At 47.5% G+C, this 20,837-nt stretch overlaps 1 protein-coding gene across 1 annotated transcript in view; it reads right to left on the minus strand.

The window, feature by feature from the left end:
• Positions 1-1,349: 1,349 nt before the first annotated feature.
• RAD51B (RAD51 paralog B) overlaps positions 1,350-20,837 on the minus strand; it is a 579,424-nt gene continuing 559,936 nt past the window's right edge. The window contains exon 10 of the mRNA XM_019641386.1: positions 1,350-2,507. Within this exon, the coding sequence (XP_019496931.1) occupies positions 2,476-2,507 (32 nt within the window). The 3' untranslated portion in view covers positions 1,350-2,475. The remainder of the gene's footprint in view (positions 2,508-20,837) is intronic.

A 20,837-nucleotide genomic window follows, 5' to 3' on the forward strand; every position in this document is an offset into this window, starting at 1 on the left:
TAGCATATAATCTTGAAAGTTTTACATGTGGCTTTGTATTACATTTCTGAATTTGCATCAGGATATAAGGAGTTCTAATGGTTTAGGAATTCACAATGCTTTGAGCTCAGATGTCCAATATCACTGTCCCAGATACCAGTGGAGGGTTCCTCTGGGCTCCAGTCACATGCAGAAAAAATACTGCATTATGCTTGCAAGGAAAGTGCATTGTTTTTTGGTTTTTTGTTTGTTTTGTTGGTTTTGGTCATAAGAATTAGAGTACACACTCCAGCTTTTCCATTTACTAGCTCTGTTTTCATGTTACATGGCCTGTCTTTGTTTTCTCATCAATACCTGCCTCCCAGCCTGTTATGAAACGCAGTCAAGTTCTCAGGAAAAATTAATCTGAACCACTTCCTCAGGTAGATGAAAAATAAGTCAAAAGCAGAGTTGCGCCCTCTGCAAACTTTCTGTTTCATATCTGAGAAAAAGCAAGGTTTCTTTTTTCTTCTCTTTGTCTTTCTTCCTAAACGATCTTCTCTTCCAGGCTGAGTGAGCTAAAGTAAACAAAAGTCCTTACTTTACAAATCGCATCTGGTTGTGAAAGTTCCTGCTAATGCCTGCACAAATCTGAAAGAAAAACGCTGTCCTGAGCAAGCTAATATGGAAAACTGACCTCGGGCCCTCCCTGGGCTCCATGGGCCTATCGATAGTACAAATGAGGGTGACTTTGTTCACGTTGATGCATATGTCTGGGCCCTTGCCCATGTTGTCATGAATCCAAGTCTCAAGGTTGGAAAGTGGAGACATCCTGAGATCCAAGGCAGAACCAATCATGTTGTCAGTGGGTGGCTGGGACCCCAGAGTTCCCACCTCCTTCTCTTGTCATGAAGTTTATATCTCGAGGGAAAACAGCTGTCCGTTCTCAGGCCAACTGGGACTGAAGCCAGCTGTCCCTTCCAGATGCCAAGAGCCAGATGTACACCCTCTTCTCTCCCACTCCCTAAGCCCGAAGTCTCAAACTTTATTGAATTTATTAATAACCTTCTCAACTTGCTAAAAATGCATCCCCCCAGGCTCCCCCTCGCCAGAGACTCTGGTTCTGTTAGTTCAAGTTGGCCAGGAAATCTGCATTTTAAGTACCCCCCCCACACACACACACACGCACATCCTTCTCTTTTCCCTGGGAAATTCAGGTATAATTGGTCTGAGAATCATACTTGGAACAACAGTCTCTAAGTGGAGGCACTGGCATGCTGGTAAATGTTTAACAACTATTGGGTTGTCGGAAAAGTCATGACGCATTTTTGCAACAAAAAACATAGAAAAAAAATACATCATGACTTTTCCGACAACCCAATAGTTTTGGAGAGGAGAAAGCCTGGTTTGTAGCTTGCCGATTTCTGGGATGCAAATGTGCCTACCATGGTCATTTCCAGCAACCAACATGACAAGGGAAAAGGTGGGTGCAATCAATCCTTACAAGCTTCTAGGAACCGGTTCCAGCACACCACTGGGGGGAAGCCCCTGAATGCCTCCAAACGGCAGTTCCTGCACTCTGGCGCAAAAGGGCCACTGTTCAGCCAGTGATGTTACATGCCTTGGACCCCCATCCCCACCCCTGCCGCCAAATCCTTAGCTTTTGAATGGTTTGTTTTGGTGACTGGTTCCCAGAGTCCTCCAGGGGTTCCACACCAGAAAGAGAGGAAAGGGAGAGAGAAAGAGGTCCAGGAAAGAAAACACAATTAGTGGGGGATGTTGGCCGCAGCCACACCGTCAACCTTGGTCAGCTCAGCTTTCGGCAGGGAGGAGGTTTCCAAACACCTGCTTCTGCCTTCGTTTGATAAGCTTTCTGGTCGACTCACATAAACCTGATCCTGCTGACCTGGAGCATGATGAAAAGGCTGAGTGTTGGGGACCTGAGGGGATGAAAGGGGACGCGGGCGGACCATGGGGTGGTCATATGACCCGGGGTCGCCGGCGGCTTAAGGCTTCCCCTTTTGTCCCCCTGCTCTGGCCCCATGTTGGAAGGTTTTGGTGATTTCCTCTGGCCCCCAACTAGGCGAACAGATGTGGAAAGGTCTCCAGTTCCCAGGGCTGCGGACACAAGCGCTTGTTGTTCCCGCTTGCAGATGGGGCCTGCCATCACAGACAGAACAGCTATGCAGTCACTCACCCAACAGCTGAGGCCAGTCAGGTGCGGGCTCAAACCTACTCTGCTTTTCGGCAGCGAAAAGGGTGTGCAAGCTAAACTGAACATGGGGGGAGAAATAAACACCGCCTTCCCTGTCTTGCTGTAAGTCCACTTGACTGGAATGCTGAGGACCTCAGAAGAGGCAACGCCTTTAGCTCTTCCACAGTGATAAAGTCCTCTGGGAGCCACGGCCAACTGAACACATGTAGCCTTTGGAGCCTGCAGCTTCTCTCGTCCCACGCTGAGGTGACTGTCCAGGTGAGACCTCTGCCCACTTCAAGCTTGGAGCTGGAAGGACTCTGCTACTCTGAAAAGGATGTCTTTTCACTGTTCACTGGATGAAAGGGAGAGAAGAAAAGGGTTACAAAGGAAGCGGTGCTAGTGTTAGCTTCCTGGTTTATCTAAATTATTCAATGCTGAGAGGCTGAGGAACTTCTCAGAGCCTAGCTTCCAATCACTATCCATACAACTTTTACAAGTGGGGCAAACAAAAGCATAAAAATGTGTCACCTTCCCTTAAATAAAGAACCTGTTTCATATGTAGTCCATCCACAAGAATAAGCTGATGTTTAATGAACTGTTTCCTAGCTCATGCAACAAACGCTGGCCATTACAATTTTACGCAAATAACTGGTACCTGTATGTATGTCTTAGCATGTAGCACGTTCGCCTAGAAATGCTACAAGTGATGGAACAGCACTCATTTCCTTAAAGCAATGGTTCTCAAAATGAGGTCTATGGCTCCCTAGGGTCCCTGAGACCCTATGAGGGGATGTTCAAGGTCAAAGCTTCATTTTCATAATAATACCAACATGTTATTTGCCTTCTTCACTGTGTTGACATATGGGTAAAATTGCTGGTGCCAGACACTGTACGGGCAGTCATGATATTCTTCATTGACACAAACTCACAGGACAAAACAAAAAAAAAAAAAAAAGAAAAGAAACCAGTTTCATTTAAGAATGTCCTAGATGAAGCAGCAAAAATTGTTAATTTTATAACATCTTGTCCAAAATACGTGTCTTTTTACTATTCTGTGTGGTGAGTTGGAGAGTAAGCATAAAGCATTTCTGGTGTACCCCAAGTACAAAACTGCAGGAAAGGCATTTGTGAGAATGTCTGGGTTGTGAGCTGAACTTTCATGGAGCACCCTGTTGACTCTAAAGGACCAAATAACCACGGTCATTCAGACTGGTTATTTGACAGACATCTTCTCTGAAGTGAACAGAGTTTGTCAGTTTAAGAAAGATAACTGACAGTATTTGTTGCCAAAATAAAAGCTTGCAAGCAAAAATTAGAATTTTTGAAAACTTGTCTCTGTTACCGTGAATATAACACCTTCCCAATACTTACGAAAGTTTCTGATGAGTGGGGATATCAACAGATGTGAATATTTAGTTTTCATCTTGAAATAGTGTATCAAATTTAAAAGATCTACATAACTTTGGGAAGCAATATTTTTGAAATATGCAATAACACATACATAGTATTACAAAATCACGCATGAGCAAAAGATTCAAAGTGCAAAACAGACCAAGTGGATTTGAATGTAACTTGAGTACAAAAAGTTCATTGATATAGTTTCAGATTCCACGTTGCAAATAACTTTTAATAAACCACCATGTGTTGAGTTCTGGTATAGTGTCAAAGAAGAATATCCACAATTATCTGAAAGGGCTATTAAAATATTCCTCCTTTCCCAGCTACATATCTATGTGAGGCTGGGTTTCCTTCATATACTTCAACCAAAACAACATTATCACAACTGATTGAATGCAGAAGTAGATATGCGAATCCAGCTGTCTTCTATTAAGCCAGACATTAAAGAGATTTGTGAAAATATAAAACACTGTGGCTCTTCTCACTAAATTTTATTGTATTTTGTTTTAGAAAACAGTTATTTTTACAAGATTATGTTATTTTTAAAACACTTTAACAGAGTAATAAATTTATTAATAAATATAATGTATCCATATAAATATCAAATGGATTAAATATTAATTAATATGATTAATACCAGTATTATTGATATGAGTTAAATATTAAATACTAAATATTTTTTGTTTCAATTTTTAACATGGTAAATAATATAAGTAATTATCTATCACTGCATAGCAAAATACTCCAAAATCTAGTGGCTTAAAACAACAGTCACCATCATCAGTCCCTCACAGTCACTGTGGGTCAGGAATCCAGGAGGGGCGTGGCTGGGCAGTTCTGGCTCAGGGCCGCTCATGAGATTGTAGTCATCTGAAGGCTTGACTAGGGAGGGAGGATCTGCTTTCAAGATGGCTCACTCACAAGCCTGGTTAGTTGTTGCTGGCTGTTGGCAGTGGGGTAGGGGGGCCCTCAGTTCCTCTTCATGTAGGCCTTTCCCATGGCAATTGGCTTTCTCCAGAATAAAAAGAAGAAGCCCAGTGGAAATCTGTAGTCCCTTTTATGACTTAGCTTCTGAAATCACACACCTTCACTTCTGCCATTTTCTATTGGTCACACAGACCAACCCTGATTCAATATGGAAGGAGAATACACATGGAAGGCATGAATGCTAGGAGATAGGATCATTGGGGGCTATCCTGGAGGCTGACTACCTCAGGATTTATCAATAGATACAACCTACATAAAAAAAATTGGGGGCGGGGGGGGGTCTTCAGCAAATTCTAAGAGTATAAGAGAGTCCTTAAAACCAAAAAAACTGAGTTGTTAGCTTAAAGGAATTGATCCACATCTAAAAGGGGTTTTTTTTGCTGCTGTTCCTCCTTCTCCTTCATTTTTGTCTGGTTGCTCATTATGTTCTTTTTATACCATCATTTAGGTAACTTTTTGCGCACTTACCCTCCATGAGCTTGGGGACAGTTCCTTCTAGCTCTGTTTCTTCTGAACTTGAATTTACTGGGGGCTCCCTTATGAGTTGACCCCTTCCCATAACCTTGGCTTGTTTCGTTTTTTGCCTGGCAATGCTTGGGGCTCACTTCAGCTCTAGCCATTCTCAGCTCAGGCTCCCTGAACAGCCCATGTCTCCAGGAGGGGCTCACTGGCAGACAAACTTAGGTCACTAGTGGGCAAAGAAGAGCAGCTCCGAGCCAAGTGCCTGCAGACACTGGAGGGAGAAAAGCAAACTAAACAGACCAGGATCCCTACCCTCATGGAGTTAAAATTCTAGAAATGAGAAGAGAGAGAAGCAATATACATTAACAATACACACATTATGTGGTATGTTGGAAAGTGATAAGTGTTATGGGGAAATAAGGTAGAACAAGGTCAAGGGGAGCAGGAGTGCAAGGGAGTTTGGAGAGTTTGTGGGATTGACTAGGGTGGTCAGGGTGAGCCTCAGTGAGAAGGTGAAATTTTAGTAAAGACTTGAAGATGCGAGGGAACCGCTGCAGCAAAGGCCCTGATGTAGATACATGTCTGGTGTGTCTGAAGAAAGCCAGGAGGCCAGTGTGACTGGAGAGGAATGAGCAAGAGGGAGAGGAGAGAGAGGGAAAGTCAGCATTAACAGGGCCAGATTCTTCAGGGTCTTGATGGCCATGTAAGAATGTTGGCTTTTTACTCTGAGAGAGATGGGAGTCATTTTGAGGCTATCTGGGGGTTTGAGGCAGAGGAGGATGTGCTCTGATCTGGCTATTATGTTGATAATATACTGTAGGGCAAGTAGAAAAAGGGGGACCAGGTAGTGGAATGTGGACAGAGGGAGATGGTAGGAGGTTCTCCCTGTTGACCAAGGGAGAGATGGTGGTGGCTTTGACCAGGACTTTGGCAGGGGCGGTGGTAACTGGCTGGATTCTGGATAGATTTTGAAAGTAGAGCCAACAGGATTCCACGGCACCTTGGAAGTGGGGTGTAAGAGAAAGTTGGGTATCAAGGGTGACTCCATTTAGGTTTTTGGCCTGAATGGCTTGAAGGTTGGAATTGCTATCATTTGAGAAGAAAAATTTGCAGGTGGAGAAGCATGCAGGGTGGAGAAATTTAGAAAGCTCCATTGGACACATTAAGTCCATGCTGTTCCCTGAGCTTTCTGTAAAAGCCCAGTTGCATTTGCTTCCCCGGGTCCCAGGCATGCCTCCCTAGGAGCAGAGGCTCTGATGGCTTGTACAGGCCCACTACCACCTGCTTTATAGAAGACAATAAAGAAAATCACTCACTGCATGCAATTTTATTTAAAACAGTGCAAGAATGTTGTTCTTCAGCCTCTCACTCTTTTTTTTTTTCTTTGTCTTTCTTATCGGAAATGAAAGAAAACAGCCAGGGGAGATAGGATCTCAGGTCTCGAAATCCTAGCAGGTAATTTGCGAGTTGAAAACAAATCTCCCCTGAAATGCATTAAGCAGGTGAAGGGGATTCCAGCTTCAACGCTTAAACCACACCTTATCCTGGCCTAGAAAATAACTTCCTTCCAGCCCCAGGCAAATCCCAACTTCCACCCACCAAATGCCTGTAGTTAATAAACGTTAAACAACAACAAAATCCCAAAGTGGAAAAAGGAAGACTGACTGGAGGCCAAGATACCAGAAACCTGCTTGAAAGCCTGTCCCTGAGAGCTTCACCCACACAAGGAACATTTAGGTGAGGAAGTCAGGGGACCCAAGACATGACTGCTTTCAGAGGATGAGAGCAGGGTAAATATCTGACTCAAGTCAAAATGATTACTTTTCTTGATCAAACTTGCCCACTTGTTTCATTAGAACTTCATACCTCTAGCCATGTTCGAATCCTTCAAAATGGCTAAAATCTCCATAATGCATCACTGAGCCACAATATGAGTCATGCCTTCTGCTAAGTACAGCAGGACTAGAGATTCCAAACTGGGGTCTAAATAAGTCAGCTGAGAGTTGGCAAGGGAGTTCTCATAGGTTCACAGAGAAGTGAGAAAAATAAGGGTCATGTTATGCTGTGAGGAAGTCACTCAGCATTCCCATTTTACAGATGAGAAGACTGAGGCTCAGAGCCATCGAGTGACTGGTCCCAGCGCGAGCCAGTATCAGAGCTGGGACAGAGATTCATATGATAAATCGTGGGTCATGACTATCAAAGTGCTGAGCCCCTAGAATGAGACAGGGGAAGTACCCGGTATTTTGTGATTGTTAACTTATTCATTTCTCATGGGTTACTTCCTTTTTAAAGAAGTGAAACTGCCCAACAGAACTTCCTGCCATGATGAAAATGTTCTATATCTGCACTGTCCAATACCTTAATAGTCACCAGGCCCATGTGCTTGAAATGTGCTGAGTGGGACTGAGGAAATGATTTTTTTTAAATTTCATTTTATTTTAATTGATTTAAATGTAAATAGCCACATGTGGCTACTGTCTACTGTATTGGACACTTCTAGGAGGTTAAGTAGCTTTTCCAAAAGCTTGCTAAGTGGCAAGGCAAGGGTTGCATCCGGGGCTGACTGGACCCAAAGTCCATGCCTTTCCCTTTTCCCCTCTGCTCCTTAGTGAGGTGGTCTCCATTTTGCAAAGTGAAAAGCTCTGGGAAGGAATCTGACCAGACAGTGTACAGTCAGCCCAAAATGATGCCAGGTCCCCTAAAGGATGGGTCTGTATTTGAGTTGGCTTCTTCTGAGTGTGTCTGGACACCTCAGCAGAGGCCTTAACAGGCAGCCAAATATCCCTGCTGGGGGCTTGAGACCCCTGCACCAGCAACTTCCCAGAGCCTACCCATGGTAGACCAGTTGATTGATGGTTCTATGACTCATGGGTCCCAACCCTGCTATTTAAACAGCAGCATTTCCTTTTTTTGGGCTTAAGACTAATTGGTAGAGAGGTAGTGAGCTCCCAGGCCCAGCCTCACCCTGTCGAAACATGTATCCCTCAAAAGGTTTTTACTTCAGGCACCACCCGTGAGTGCAGCTATCATCTGCCATGTGTCTGATGTAAATGTTTAACCCCAGCTGGGCCGTCATTGTTTTGTCAGCCTCTCCACTGTCTTTCGGTGTGCATCTCTATCACATCCCTGTCCTTCTCCAAGGCCTCCAAAGACACCCCGTGATGCTCAGAACAAAAGCCAAAGTCTGCAGTCCCTGAGCTGACTCCTGGCCACTCCTCTGACCTTACGTCCCATTGCTGCTCCCATCGCGCACTCTGCTACAGTCCCTGACCTCCTTGCTGTTCCCACACATCAAACTCGTCCCTGGCCCCGGGCTTTGCGCTTATGGTTCCCTCTGTGTGGAAGGTTTTCTTCCTAGGATCGAACATGGTCTACTCTCTCTGTATTCAATCTCTGCCCAGTACCTCAGAGAGGTCTTGACGCTACTCTGTGTAAAACAGTGCACTCCTCACTCCTATCTCTTTAATTTGCTTTGCTTTTATTCCAGGTATAAATATATATCGTTTTCTCTCTCTCTCTCTCTCTCTCTCTCTCTCTCTCTCTATATATATATATATATATATACATATATATATATAAATATATTTATACATATTTCATTAGTTTGTTTGCTCATTGTCTACCATCCCCACTAAGATATAAGTGGAATGGTGGGACACTGTCTTCTTTTACCCTCTGTCTCCAGTGTCTAGAATATAGTCTGGCATATAGGTGCTCACTGAGCATTTGTTGAATGAATGAATGAATGAATGAATGCGTGCTGTGAGTGTGAGGGGGTGGAGCGGGGTGGGTAGGCACAGGCTTGGTTCACTCTACACAGACCAGTGAGTCCATGATTTGGACTCTGAACCATGAGAAACAAAGAGATTTATTGGTTTAATTTCTTTTGCCTTGGGACAGTTAAGGATCAGAGATAATCCAAAACTCAGTGACAAGCTCTCTGATTTATAATTGAGGAATTATTCACATAGAAATAAACAAGAGCAAAGACTGACAAGTGCCCTGTAGGAGGAGACTGATGGGAAGCAGGCTGAGGGACCTGTACAATCCACATGTCTTCCACTGGCCTGGGTTCCTACCAGCACGCGCTCAAGCTTGGATCCAGAGAATCCCTGACAATTTCCACTCCCAGAAACCTTTGGGCCAGGTTGCCCTAGTGGCTGTTGGAAGTGAGGCAGTGACCGTAAGCAGAAGCAGCCTAGAGAAGTCCCATCCCTACATGACAATCATTTGGCCATCTGATACACCCAGAAAGGCAGGTGTTTCCTAAGGATGCCCAGGTTTTCCTAAAACCTATATTTTTTGGGGAAAATTTCCTTTCCTTCTTCAATGAATTCCACAGAAATGTATCTCTTTTATTTCACCTCTAAAAATTTCAAAGAAACAAAATTAGCAGTGCCTAGAAGAAGGTAATCAATAAATATTGAATAAATGGATGAATGAATGAATGAATGAATGAATGAAAATGTCAAAGCAAAGAGGAACTGAGGCCTGGTGAAGAATGGTATAAGTGAGCAAACCCCGATGGTCGGAGATGAGGGCTGGATCCCTTCTCCAGCTGCAAGGCTTCAGCTCCGTACCTGTAGAAAGAAAGCCTGGACTAGCGGGACTCAAATTTCCCTCCCGGTTCTGACACTCTCTAACCCTCTGAACATGCCTTCATAGCTTTATCATGGACTAGGCCTTACTTATGTCTTTCTGAAAGCAAGGCCTGTTGCTCTGGAGGCCATCCATTGTTTTTAAGCACCAGAAGTTACAATATTTAATAGCAATTCTCCCAGAATATTTTTCATGTCCTCCATGAAAGAAAGTTCTGGAAAGCAGCCATCATCAAAACAGGAAGTAAAGCCAGGCTAGTGTTCCATTTATCAGATAACACAGGCTTAACCGAAGTTCCTGTCACCCCATATGGTGATTCTGGGAGCCTGACAAGGTTTCAGAGGTTTTATAGTCAGAGTGGCAAGAAACCATCTCTGTGGCTTGTGGGATTTGGTACCTATTTCCCTCCTTTCTGCAGCTCAGGGCTGTCGGTGCCAGGTGAAGTCTCCAGTGACTCGTCCCCTCTCAGCGCCTCAGTGCAGCCATTTTATCGTCTGCGGAGAGTTCCTTCCCCTCCCATAGGCATCGTCAAAATGCCCAGCACTGGCCTGATCATTTCCCCGCCCACTGCAGCTTTTTATTTTAAGCTGCACGTGAGTTTGACCATTTCCTCCCACTCTTCGAAGTGTCCCAAAGCACCAGTCCAGGAGAATTCAGACTCCCTCTCTACCTTTCCAACTCTGTTCACAGCCTCAATGTGCCAGGAGTAAAAAGGACACCCAGTCAGGAGCCTGAGAACAGGAGTCCAGACCGGCTTCACTGGGGCATCTCTCTGGGCCTCAGTCTCCTCAGATGTGAGGTCAGGACAGGCTGCTGGCTTGTTGCCCTGCCTCTTCTGGCCTTGTGACTTCCCCTGGACCCGAGGCAGGGCCAGCCCTCTTCCCATGAGGGAATCACAGCCTGTATGTTACGTAACTTCCATAAAGTCTTTTCTTTCTAAGGCTCTTAGGTACTCTAGGAAGAGAGCAACATTTTTTTATGACCTCAGTAACCAAACAACATAATGAAAATCATGGCAACCATCAGCCTAATAAAACCAATGGCAAAAGCCTCCACGTTCTCAAACGTGACCCTGGGAATCCAAAGCTCTGAAGCTGTAAGTGGCCAGGACCCTGCTGAAGGCCTTGCTGGCTGATGGCTGATGAAAGGATTTTAACGCGCCACTGAAATTCTCTTTTCCAAATAACCACTTTGAAACCTGTTAATTACAGACACACAACCAGCCCCAGCCCCCCAACAGGACCCGGGGCTTTCACCACAGAGAGCCCAGCTCCAAGGCTGGCCGCTTCCATGATGCTACACATGCTTTGTGTTGGGTGAATTAGCTTCAGGAAGAGAATCCAAATTAATTAAAACCACATGGCCACTCCCCTCAGCCCCAGCCTCCTACCCCACCTCCCTACCCTGGAGACAGAGGCCAGTTCAGTCTAATTTGGTCCAGTGTTTTTGTTTCCTAAAATCTGTCTTGGGCTCTGGGCCATTAATAGGTTGCAGCTGATTTTAATCTACATGAATCAGAGGCCTTGCTTCTTTGGTTTTAAGGAGATTACAAATTGTGTGTTCCACAAACGGGATGGAGGGGGAAAGCCCTAGGTGGGGAGGGGAAGGGGGACAGATCCTGGAAGGCACAAACACTCAGCTCTCCTTTAAGTGGGTGGGTTTGAATGAGCCTCTGATCTCTTAAGGCTGGGGGAGGGGAGTAAAGAGGAGGTGAGGGTCTTGCCGCTGTGATCCCATGGCAAGAACACAGAGCCTGGACCTGTGGAAACAGAGTCAAATCAAGGCCCAGGAAGAGCAGAGAGGCCTCTACTCACCTATCTTCAACACGTTAATTTTCCACATTTTTGCTGGGCACCTATCATGAGCTAAAGCAAGAGTCAGCAAACGGGCCCCATGGGCCAAATCCCTGACAACCCTACACTCCCATTTCACAGATGAAGAAACAGAGTCACTTCACTAAAGCAACGCACTGAAGGTCACATGGGAAATAGGCACCACAGTTAGGAAGATCTGTTCATGAGATGAGGGCAATGAAGGGAGTTGGGGGCCTTTAACATAACACCCTTCCCTTACGTGTATTGCACTGACCACTGTACAAAGTTTTTACATGTATGGTTCTACAAACCATCCAGTGAGGGGCTCGGGGTAATACAGCTCCACTTTTTAGATAAGGAAATGTAGCACTGAGCATCAGTGGATGGGGACGAGAATCAGGCCAGACCGTACATACCTGTTGAAAAGAACCTTTATCTAAGACACAATGGCTAGTGAGTGCTGGGGCACTCAGCCAGGCCTGCTGGGTCCTAGGCAGCTCTCAGCCAGTCAGGACCCCAGGTTGCCCTCACTTTCCTCTAAGTGTGGCTGTAAGACAGCCCTTGGTCTTCAGGGACTTCCAGGCTAGCAGGGGAAGATATAAGGAAGGGGTGAATTATGATTCCATGACAGGCACAGTGATGAAGGGGTACATAGGGTGCTTGGGGAGGACCGGGGAAGAGAACCCAGCCCTTCCCTAAAAACAAATTCCTTTGTAATAAAACCTGAGTGAAAAGCCTCCAATGCAAATGCTACAGGCTGGAAATGCAATCAGGCCGCCTTCCAAGGCAGTTGGGAGCTAATTGCTGGGATCATTGTGGGGACAGGCAGGGGAGCCTGAGAAATCAGCATCCTCTCAGGGACTAGTCTTGGCAGGCAAGCGGATGACACCAAGAAAGCTGCTGCGTTGGAGCAGGAGGGGCAAATGTAGGCCTCTTCCCATAGGAACCTGTTTCCTCCAGGGCCAGGCCTGGTTCCAGGTGGAGACACTTCTAGCCAAGGAAGGACGTCTCCCCAGGCTGAAATCACAGTGGCTTAGAATACTCTGGAAGGTGGTTATGTTGGGCTTTGAATAGAATCACAGATAAACGGAGTGCCACACAAGCTTGCACAGAATGTTAACTCCATGTAAAGGTCCTCAGCCAACAGGAGCTGAGCATTTCTCTAAAGGAAATGGACTGTACCTCCCCGTCTCCATCTCCACTGCTATCTCCAGGTCTCTTTTCCTTGGCAAGCTTCTCCCTGAACTTCAGGCAATGCCTCAAAGAAGTTTCAGAATTCACCGCGGAGTCATGGGTCCCAATATTTAGAGTCCTGCTATTGTTCGGAAGTGTCCAAATGACTAAAAATTGTGAATTGCCTGAGGGTGACAGAGGGACTCCAACTGAGCAGGGGTAGAGTATAAAGCAAACTCTTTCACCATAAACAACTGAAGTCCTGCACTGGACTAAAGCAAAGCCTGGGGAATGACCCCATCAGCATCTTTGGGTCCCACCATCAGAAGGGTTCTGTGCTCAGAAATAGCTTTAAGCAGGGCTTAGACCTTGGCAGATAGAGGGCAAGGCATGGTTCCTCTGGCTTCCACCTCCCAGGGAGCCTCTAGCACATTCTCTGACTGGAGCTCTGCTTCCACCACCCCTAAGGGTTGTGGATGTATTCCTCACAGCTCCATTTTGTCTAGACACGGTTTCCTGATAAGTTCCCAGCCTCTCTACTCCATGGAACCCAATAGCCAAGAGATTTTTGCTACTGCTTCCTTGAGTCTAGACTAGAGGAAAAGCAGAGGCTCGTAATTCTCACACAGGTGCATCAGGAACCCATGCGGAGTCAGGGCCTGATCCAGCAAGGTCCTGAGCTGTGCTGAAGAGTGACTGTTGGCTCTGTTGACTCTGGTAATGGCTTCATGGCCCTTGGAGAGAATGGAATGCACAATGGTGAATGAGCGGCCATAGCACTTATTATGAGCTGGGTGCCACATGGATGAACACACTGGGGAGACAGAGTCTGAGGAGGTCACATGCCCAGGACTTCTTTGTATAGTGCAGTTTCTCCCCATCCTGAGGCATTCAGAAATGTCTGCCCGTGTGCACGCCACGGTGGGGTTGGACCAGACTCTCCAGCTCAGCTGTGGATGCCAGTCCGAGGACCCTGTGTGATCTGGGACCCTCACACAACGAGCAGAGAGCTTAAGTCAGGCTGTACCCTTCTGTACCACCAAACAAAGGTGAGCCAGAGTAAAGCAGAGTGAAGAAACTCATAAACACTTCCTGGGGCTGAGCTCACAAGCTAAAGCTCAGAGTGCCGTAAGCCTGACAAGTTTCAAAACACATAGACACACAAGAATGTCCAGCTGCTATTGGCTGAGGAGACTGGGCGCTGAAATGGCTCCAGAGCGATGAAGGAGGACAGAATTTTAAAATTAGAGCTCTACTTTCTCGCCCTCCCAAGCTCAGAAGGGTGGGAATTGTGGGTTAATATTGAACATTGATTTCATCCGTCCTTCAAAAGACACAGGGCGGTGACACCGCCCTCCACTCTCCTTCCCCATCCTTGCAAAATGCACTGTCCCTCAACTCACCTCTGATACCTGGAGCTTTTGCTCTAAATCATAGTTTGTGTCCTGTATAAACAAGGGCTGGTAACTAGTACAGGAAATGAACTTCACAAGCATTGAGTATGTACCAACCTGTGGTATGGGGAGTTGCCAGATTTTTTTCTGAGAATTTTCACTGACTCTCAAAACTTCCCAGTTCCCCTCGTCACACTTGAATGCATGCACACCCCCTATGCATTGTGAATTGCCTGAGGGTGACAGAGGGACTCTAACGGAGCAATGCCCCATGCACACACACACACACACACACACACACACACACGCACACCCAAACGCAAAATTTCCCCTCAGTTTCCCCCAATACACACGAGCAGAGATATGTGTTCATACACAGACACTCCCATTCTCAAAACTCCCCCCCCTCCCCCGTTCCATCCCATGCCCCACCCTATCTATAAATTTGAGCATTTAGGCTTGGGGGCTCTCCCTGTCACCCTCTCAGACACACACAGAACGTTTTGCCCTCCTCAGCATACCCCCAGCACACAGGAACTCTGAGCCAAGTATGTTTATATTCACATGTGAGTGCGTGCGCACGCGCGCGCGCGCGCGCGCACACACACACACACACACACACACACACACACACAACCACATTCCACTTGGCTCATTCATAGCTGTGACAGGCCTGGGTCAGCTTGCCATTGTTTCTCATTTGCCTCCAACAAGGAGTTCATGTAACAGAGAGAATTGCCGTCCATTTTGCAGGCTTTACCTCAAGCCTGAGTGTTGGGAAGGCGGGTTTTTAGAAGTATGTGTGGACAGCAGAGTGACAAGCAGGCTACACAGGCATCTCTTCCCACCTCCGGCCCAAGTTTCACACACTAACAAGCACTATTCTGGACTGTGCAGGGGGTTTCTTTATTTGTTGCCCTGCATGAAACCAGGCTGAGAGGATGGAGGCTCAGCTCGAGACTTTCTGGAAGTCTTATCTCAGGGTCCTGCTTTGCCACCTCTTGTTATTCCCATTATTCTTGGCCCCGGTTGCCTGAGAGCAAACCGTGTCTAGGTGGGAGGCGCCAATCCAGTGAGCAAACGCTAATTTGGGTAGAAACTAAAGGAGATACAAATGGCCCCCACGTGACCACTGCCTCTCTGGAACTTTGGTGCACAAGAAGAGCTGGTACACAGTAAGGCCTCACTTAACCTCGTCAATAGGTTCTTGGAAGCTGCAACTTTAAGCAAAATGACATATGACAAAACCAGTTTTACCATAGGCGAATTGATACAAATAATAGTTAAGTTCCTACTGCATGTTTCTGGTCACTGAAACATCATCAACCTTCTAAATAAAGCCCCCAAACACTTCTAATGTTAAACACAGTATTAATAAATAAATGTGAGCTCTATGTACATTTAAGAAAGATGAATAAAAACAAATAAAGTCATTATTTTCTAATCTCCTTATTCCAGGTCAGGGTTGTAGTTGGTCAGAGCCTCTCCCTGCAGCTTAGGTGGGAACCCACCCTGGACAGGACGCCCTTCCATCGCAGGGGCCGCGCTCACACACATCCACACTCAGACTGGGACAATGTAGACACATGCCAATTCACCCAACATACACGTCTCTGGGATATGGGAGGAAACTGGAGTCCCCAGAGAAAACCTATGCAGACAAGGGGAGAAGTCCATACAGACCATGGCCCAGGCTCGGAATCAATTTTATTTTTTCTTCTCATCAACATTATAACAAAATGAAGTTGAACAAAATGGCGTTATGCAGGGACCTGCTGTAACGAGGGTTCCCGCCCCCTTCCCTGACAGCAATAAATGCTGCACTGCACATGCAAAGGGGATACTGTCTTTGCATTGACAATTGGACTGGCTAATATACAAGCTCATTTCTTATTTCCAAGAGCCGGATGAACTTAATTCATCTAAGAAACTATCAAACCCAGGGTGCTTGCTGTGTGGGTCTGGACCAAAGAAATACCTTCTATTGCATCTCTCACATACCACCTGGGATGCACAACTGGGAGTGCCACTGATTTCTCACTGTGCTACACTGCACAGTGGCAAGGGGCTGGCTAGAGGTACACGTACTTCGTCCTCAGCCGTTACTTGTAAACTCCTCCCTACTCTCCTCCCCAGCACAGTCCTTTCAAATAAAATCTTACGAGGAGGGGGGCGAGTTAGTTGTGTGTGTTGTGTGGGAGGGAGGGCAAAGGGGGGTCTCATTGCTCTGGCTTGATCCTGATTCTTCCCCCGGTGATGCTTCAGGGACTCTCTGGGGCGTTCCTTGGATCCCAGTTTGAAAACAACTACCATGACATAGGACATTTCTCATAATAATTGGGGAGCTTCAGTACCCAAGAAAACACAATGACAAAGAGCTGCTAGAAGTTTGACAACTCTTTCAAATAAGCCTTAATGCTATGTACTATTGAATTAGGCTGCAGCCCACATTTGGTGTGGTGTAGAGTTAGGGACCCCTTGCTGGAACTCCATGGCCCCCATAAGTACGCAGCCCACCAATTGGGAATCACTGCACAGACAGACATTAGGAGAGGAGCAAGAAATAAGACTGGGGTCCTAGATGGAGTCACGCTTCAAAAGTGCTCCAGGGTCCAGTGAAGGAATTTGTGCTGAATGCTATTTGGCAATGGAGAACCATTAAAAAGCCATGTGCAATTATTATTATTGTGTTATTAAAGCCAAGAAATGACATGATTGGACATGAACCAGCAAAATAAAAGAGAAAGGATTACTCCTTTGCCATTAAGTCCCCATTCCTATCTCCAGCTGTCTGAGCCTCACATCCCTGTGACCACCAGGAGCGTCTCCCCCAGACCTTCATGGTGGGGATCAGCCCAGACACCATTTTCCAGCCTTCATCATCAGAAGCACCTACTGTCGGGTGTAGCACTACCTACAGGGGCTGTCCCAACCCAGGCCTCTGGGTTCTCGTGACTGTGAGCACCCGCTTATGTATACAAATGGACACATGCCTAAATTAAAGAATGTGCATATGATTATACGCAAATAAAGGGGGATTTATTCTCTGGGCAGGCAAAAGTGAGGCCTAATTCCTCCCCTCTGCCCCCAATCATTTCTAGGCCTTTTGACCCTCGATTCTCAAACCTCTCCAAGAAGAACTTGGCTTTATTTGCTGAGTGAGGAAACTCAGTGAAAGGTAACATCCAACACAGGTTTGGGGAAACAGGCTGTGCTCCCAGTTCCAGCTCTGCGTTCTGTTTGCCTTGGGGAGAACTGCTAAGGCGTTTGCTATCCCAGTCTGTCCGTGCCTAAAGTGAGGGGTACTGTGAACATGCATCTACCCACTTCAGAAAGGGCCGTGGGGATGAAGGTGTAATTAGAGCCTGTGAATGCTTTGTGCTTCCTGGATGAAAGACAACACTGTGAAGTTTTATTATCTACCTACTCTGCTTTTTTATTGTTCCAGTTCCCTCTGTTTTTCCTTTTTGGGGGTCCGTGTAAACTTTATTAGGTATTAATTTCAAAAAGGCCTCCTTGCACCTCAGAGCAGGGTTTTATTTGGTGCCTCACAGAATTTCTTTCCATAACCCAGACCCTCAAAGGATTCCTCTTGGTCAGGGTGAAAGGGGCCTGCGTGTGTTCAGCTACTTGGTTCAGTTCAATTTCGCAAATATTTATGGAACATCTACTAACATACGTGTAGCTCTGAGAGGCAGGGCAGGACTGGAAAGAGTGGGAAAGCTTTATGAACTTTGGAGTCAGGCCACCAGAGGCTTGAGTTCTAGATCGACAGTTCCATGTGTGTCCTAGGAGAGCCTAGGTCACCTCTCAGAATCTCTGTTTTGTCACCTGTAAAATGGAGACAATCCCACCCATCTCATGGGGCAAAATAAAAAAAGATATACATCTTCTAGTGACTAGTGGGTGGGAGTTCAGTCGTTCCCAGCTGCCTCCCCTCTTTAGGATCCATCCTCTGGAGAAGGCAGAAAGGAGATGCCTCTGTCCTCAGTTCTGTTCTCATCGCTGAGGCTCTCCGTCCAGTTCTTGCTCATCTATTCTGGAAAGAATGCCAGCTGGTTTAACCAGTGGCTCTGAAACTTTCTCATCTAGTTTCCTCCTGGCCCTGCTTGGCAACCTCCTTTCTCCATACACGAATTCCTCCACCCAAATACCTCCAAGGCCCCCACATCATTATCCCCCATCTCCCTCCTTCCAAACTGATTCCCAAGAAGGAGCAGCAAAGAACCTTCCCATTCTTTTTAGAAGAGGGGCACAATGGAAATGGCTTGGCTTTGGTGCACCCACTTCAGAACAGACCAAACTGTGGGCTCTGTTAAGGGCCAGTCCTCCAAAGGTGAGCTTTGGGCAGGAGGGAAGAGGCACAAGGCCAGGCAGGGTGGGCTGCAGCTGCTCCCGAGGGACCAGTCTGGGCAGAACAGACACAGCGTCCAAGACAGAGCTGTTCCCAGCTGCCCTCATCCCCCGGATCCAGCCTGGAAGATGCCCCGAGAATGTTCCCTGGCAGATGCTGCTGTCCAGCCTGAGAAGCGTGCTAATGGCATCCACATAGGACCCTCCCCCTCCCTGAATGAGGCTCCTTGTGGTTTCTCAGGTTGCCAGGGAAGAGAGTGGATGCAAGGAAGCCCTCGAATAGGCACCACAGAGGCCAACGCAATTTAAGTTTTGGATGCTTAGAAGGAGCCAGGCTTCTCACAGACCCCTCAGCACATGGGGCTTTGAGGCAGCGTGTTCAGTCTGTTAGTTCTTTTAGAAGTGAGCCTGGGAAGCCAGGAGTTATTTGTTTCCAAAAGGTAGGCACTCATCAGGTGGGTGGTCTTAGCATTTTCTGTGTGCTTTGATTCCCTGCCTCGTCTTTTCAGGACCACTGAGGGGTTTATTTCCCCCTCTCCCAGCAGTGCTGGGGGTTTGGCTGCACAGTGCATCTGTGCTGGGTTTTCCCACAGGCCCCTGCAAAGGCAGCCTGGTTGCCTTCAGAAAGCCCTGGGCGGCCCCCTGGGGGAGCAGGGCTGCAGCTGTGGGCCACCTCCCTTTTGCAGCAGGCTTTGATCAGTTTTTGTGGGGGCTGCATGCAGCCTGACCTCCCATCTCCAGCGCCTCTCAGGTGGAAAGTTCTGTTCAGCCTGTCTGTGGCTTCAAAGGCTCTCCCTCCTTCAGGCTGGGACGAGACTGATAATGGTTCTCATTTTGTTGTCGTGTGATCTCCCAGCAGCCCCCATCTTTCAATTGACAGGCTTGTGCTTGTTTGCTTGGGCTGCTTTGGCCAAACTCAAACCACCTTTCTGGTTGAGGAAGCACATTGACCTCTTTCCCCACTGAGGCTCCTTTGATGGCTCAAACATGGCCTCCAGCCCAGACAAAGGTGACCGGGCCGCTATAGCTGGGCACCTGGAGACGCAGACTCTGGACGTCAGCAGGGCAGACGTCTCAGAGGGGCAAAGGACTCCCTGAGCCTTAGAGTCCGTCAGGAGGAACCTTCAGCTCTGCCCTTCCTTCCTGCCTCTGAAGTCCAGGTTGAAGGAAGCCCGGTTTCTGCTCTAGTTCCCTGCAGGAATCCAGCTGTGAGGCTGACTGCACGCACCGCCCCATGCAGGAGCCTGAACCTGGGCTGAGCATAGGAAAGGTCACAAGTCCTGAATTTGACTACATTATGGAGAACTTGAGCTATTCACTGTCATGAGCGGTAGGCACCAGGCCAGCCAAACTCAGGAAGTTCCTTTTTTGGCCTATTATTTCCAACGGTTGTGGCCTTATGGCCTTCGTTCTCAGCCCAAGGGGTAAACAACGGCTAATGCAGCCAGGCCACAGTCCACTTCCGGCTCCCACTCTACATTGCTGCCGACCCTGTGCTCAGGCGTCCCAGACCCCTAGCTTGGGTGAGAGGACAAGGGCTGGATGACCACAGCGGCTGTCGTGGGTGTGGATAGGGCTGCTGCCTCACCAGAGGTCCAGCGGGGCCCCAGCACTGCCTGCTGTGCCTCACCACGTGGATGGGGTTAGGCTGCATATTGCCTTTAGGTTTCCTCATATTTAAAACTAGGGTGGCCAAGGGCAACAGGAGCGGTCAGGAGAGCATCCTCCTTCCCCAGCCTGATAGCGCAGGGCTCTTCCTTCCTTTGATCGTACTCAAAACAACTCCTGCCATAGAACAATGAGCCGGGAGGAGGCCGGAGGGGAACGTATTATGCTGTTGTCCTGTGGCACAGCCTTGCCTGGCTTTATCTTGCACAGAAGTCTGTGTGGGAGGAAATCTGGCAGGTCCTTGGGTCATCTTCCTGCTCCTGCACTCCCTCCAATGAGGAAGGCTGGAAGGACGGCAAAGAAGCCGCCCTATTAGCCACACCCCAGTCTCAGCTGTGGCGAGAGGGACATCGGCCTTGACCTCCCAAAACTCTGACAGGGACTCTGTGAAAGGCGCAGGACCCCCGACACACAGAGCCTTGCATGCGTCCATCCTGATAAAGAGAAAGCCCCAAAGAGTGTCAGTCTGCCCAGGACAGGCCCTTTTCAGAGCCTTGCTCTCCAGCCACTTTCCTCTCTTCTGGGACTTGGCAAAGACAGCGGGTGATACCGGATGTGTTCTCTGTGTGAACTGTGCAGTTCCTCATGTGGGAGAGTCCACTTGGTGAGGGGTTGCATCTCTTCCCCCAGCATCGCTGAGGGGAGAAAGGCGTGAGCCTTGGGGCTGAGAGGGTCTTGATCAGAATCAATTTTGAGGGCCGGCCGAGTGGCGCGATGGTTAAGAACTCGCTTGGGATGCCAGAGGGCCCCGGTTCGGATCCCGCATATGAGGGCGAGTGAACACTGCCCTCCACAGCTAAGATGCTGAACAACAGCTCAACCTGGAGCTGG

The sequence above is a fragment of the Hipposideros armiger genome, unplaced genomic scaffold, assembly GCF_001890085.2.
Source record: "Hipposideros armiger isolate ML-2016 unplaced genomic scaffold, ASM189008v1 scaffold_59, whole genome shotgun sequence".
NCBI classification, from domain to species: Eukaryota; Metazoa; Chordata; class Mammalia; order Chiroptera; family Hipposideridae; genus Hipposideros; species Hipposideros armiger.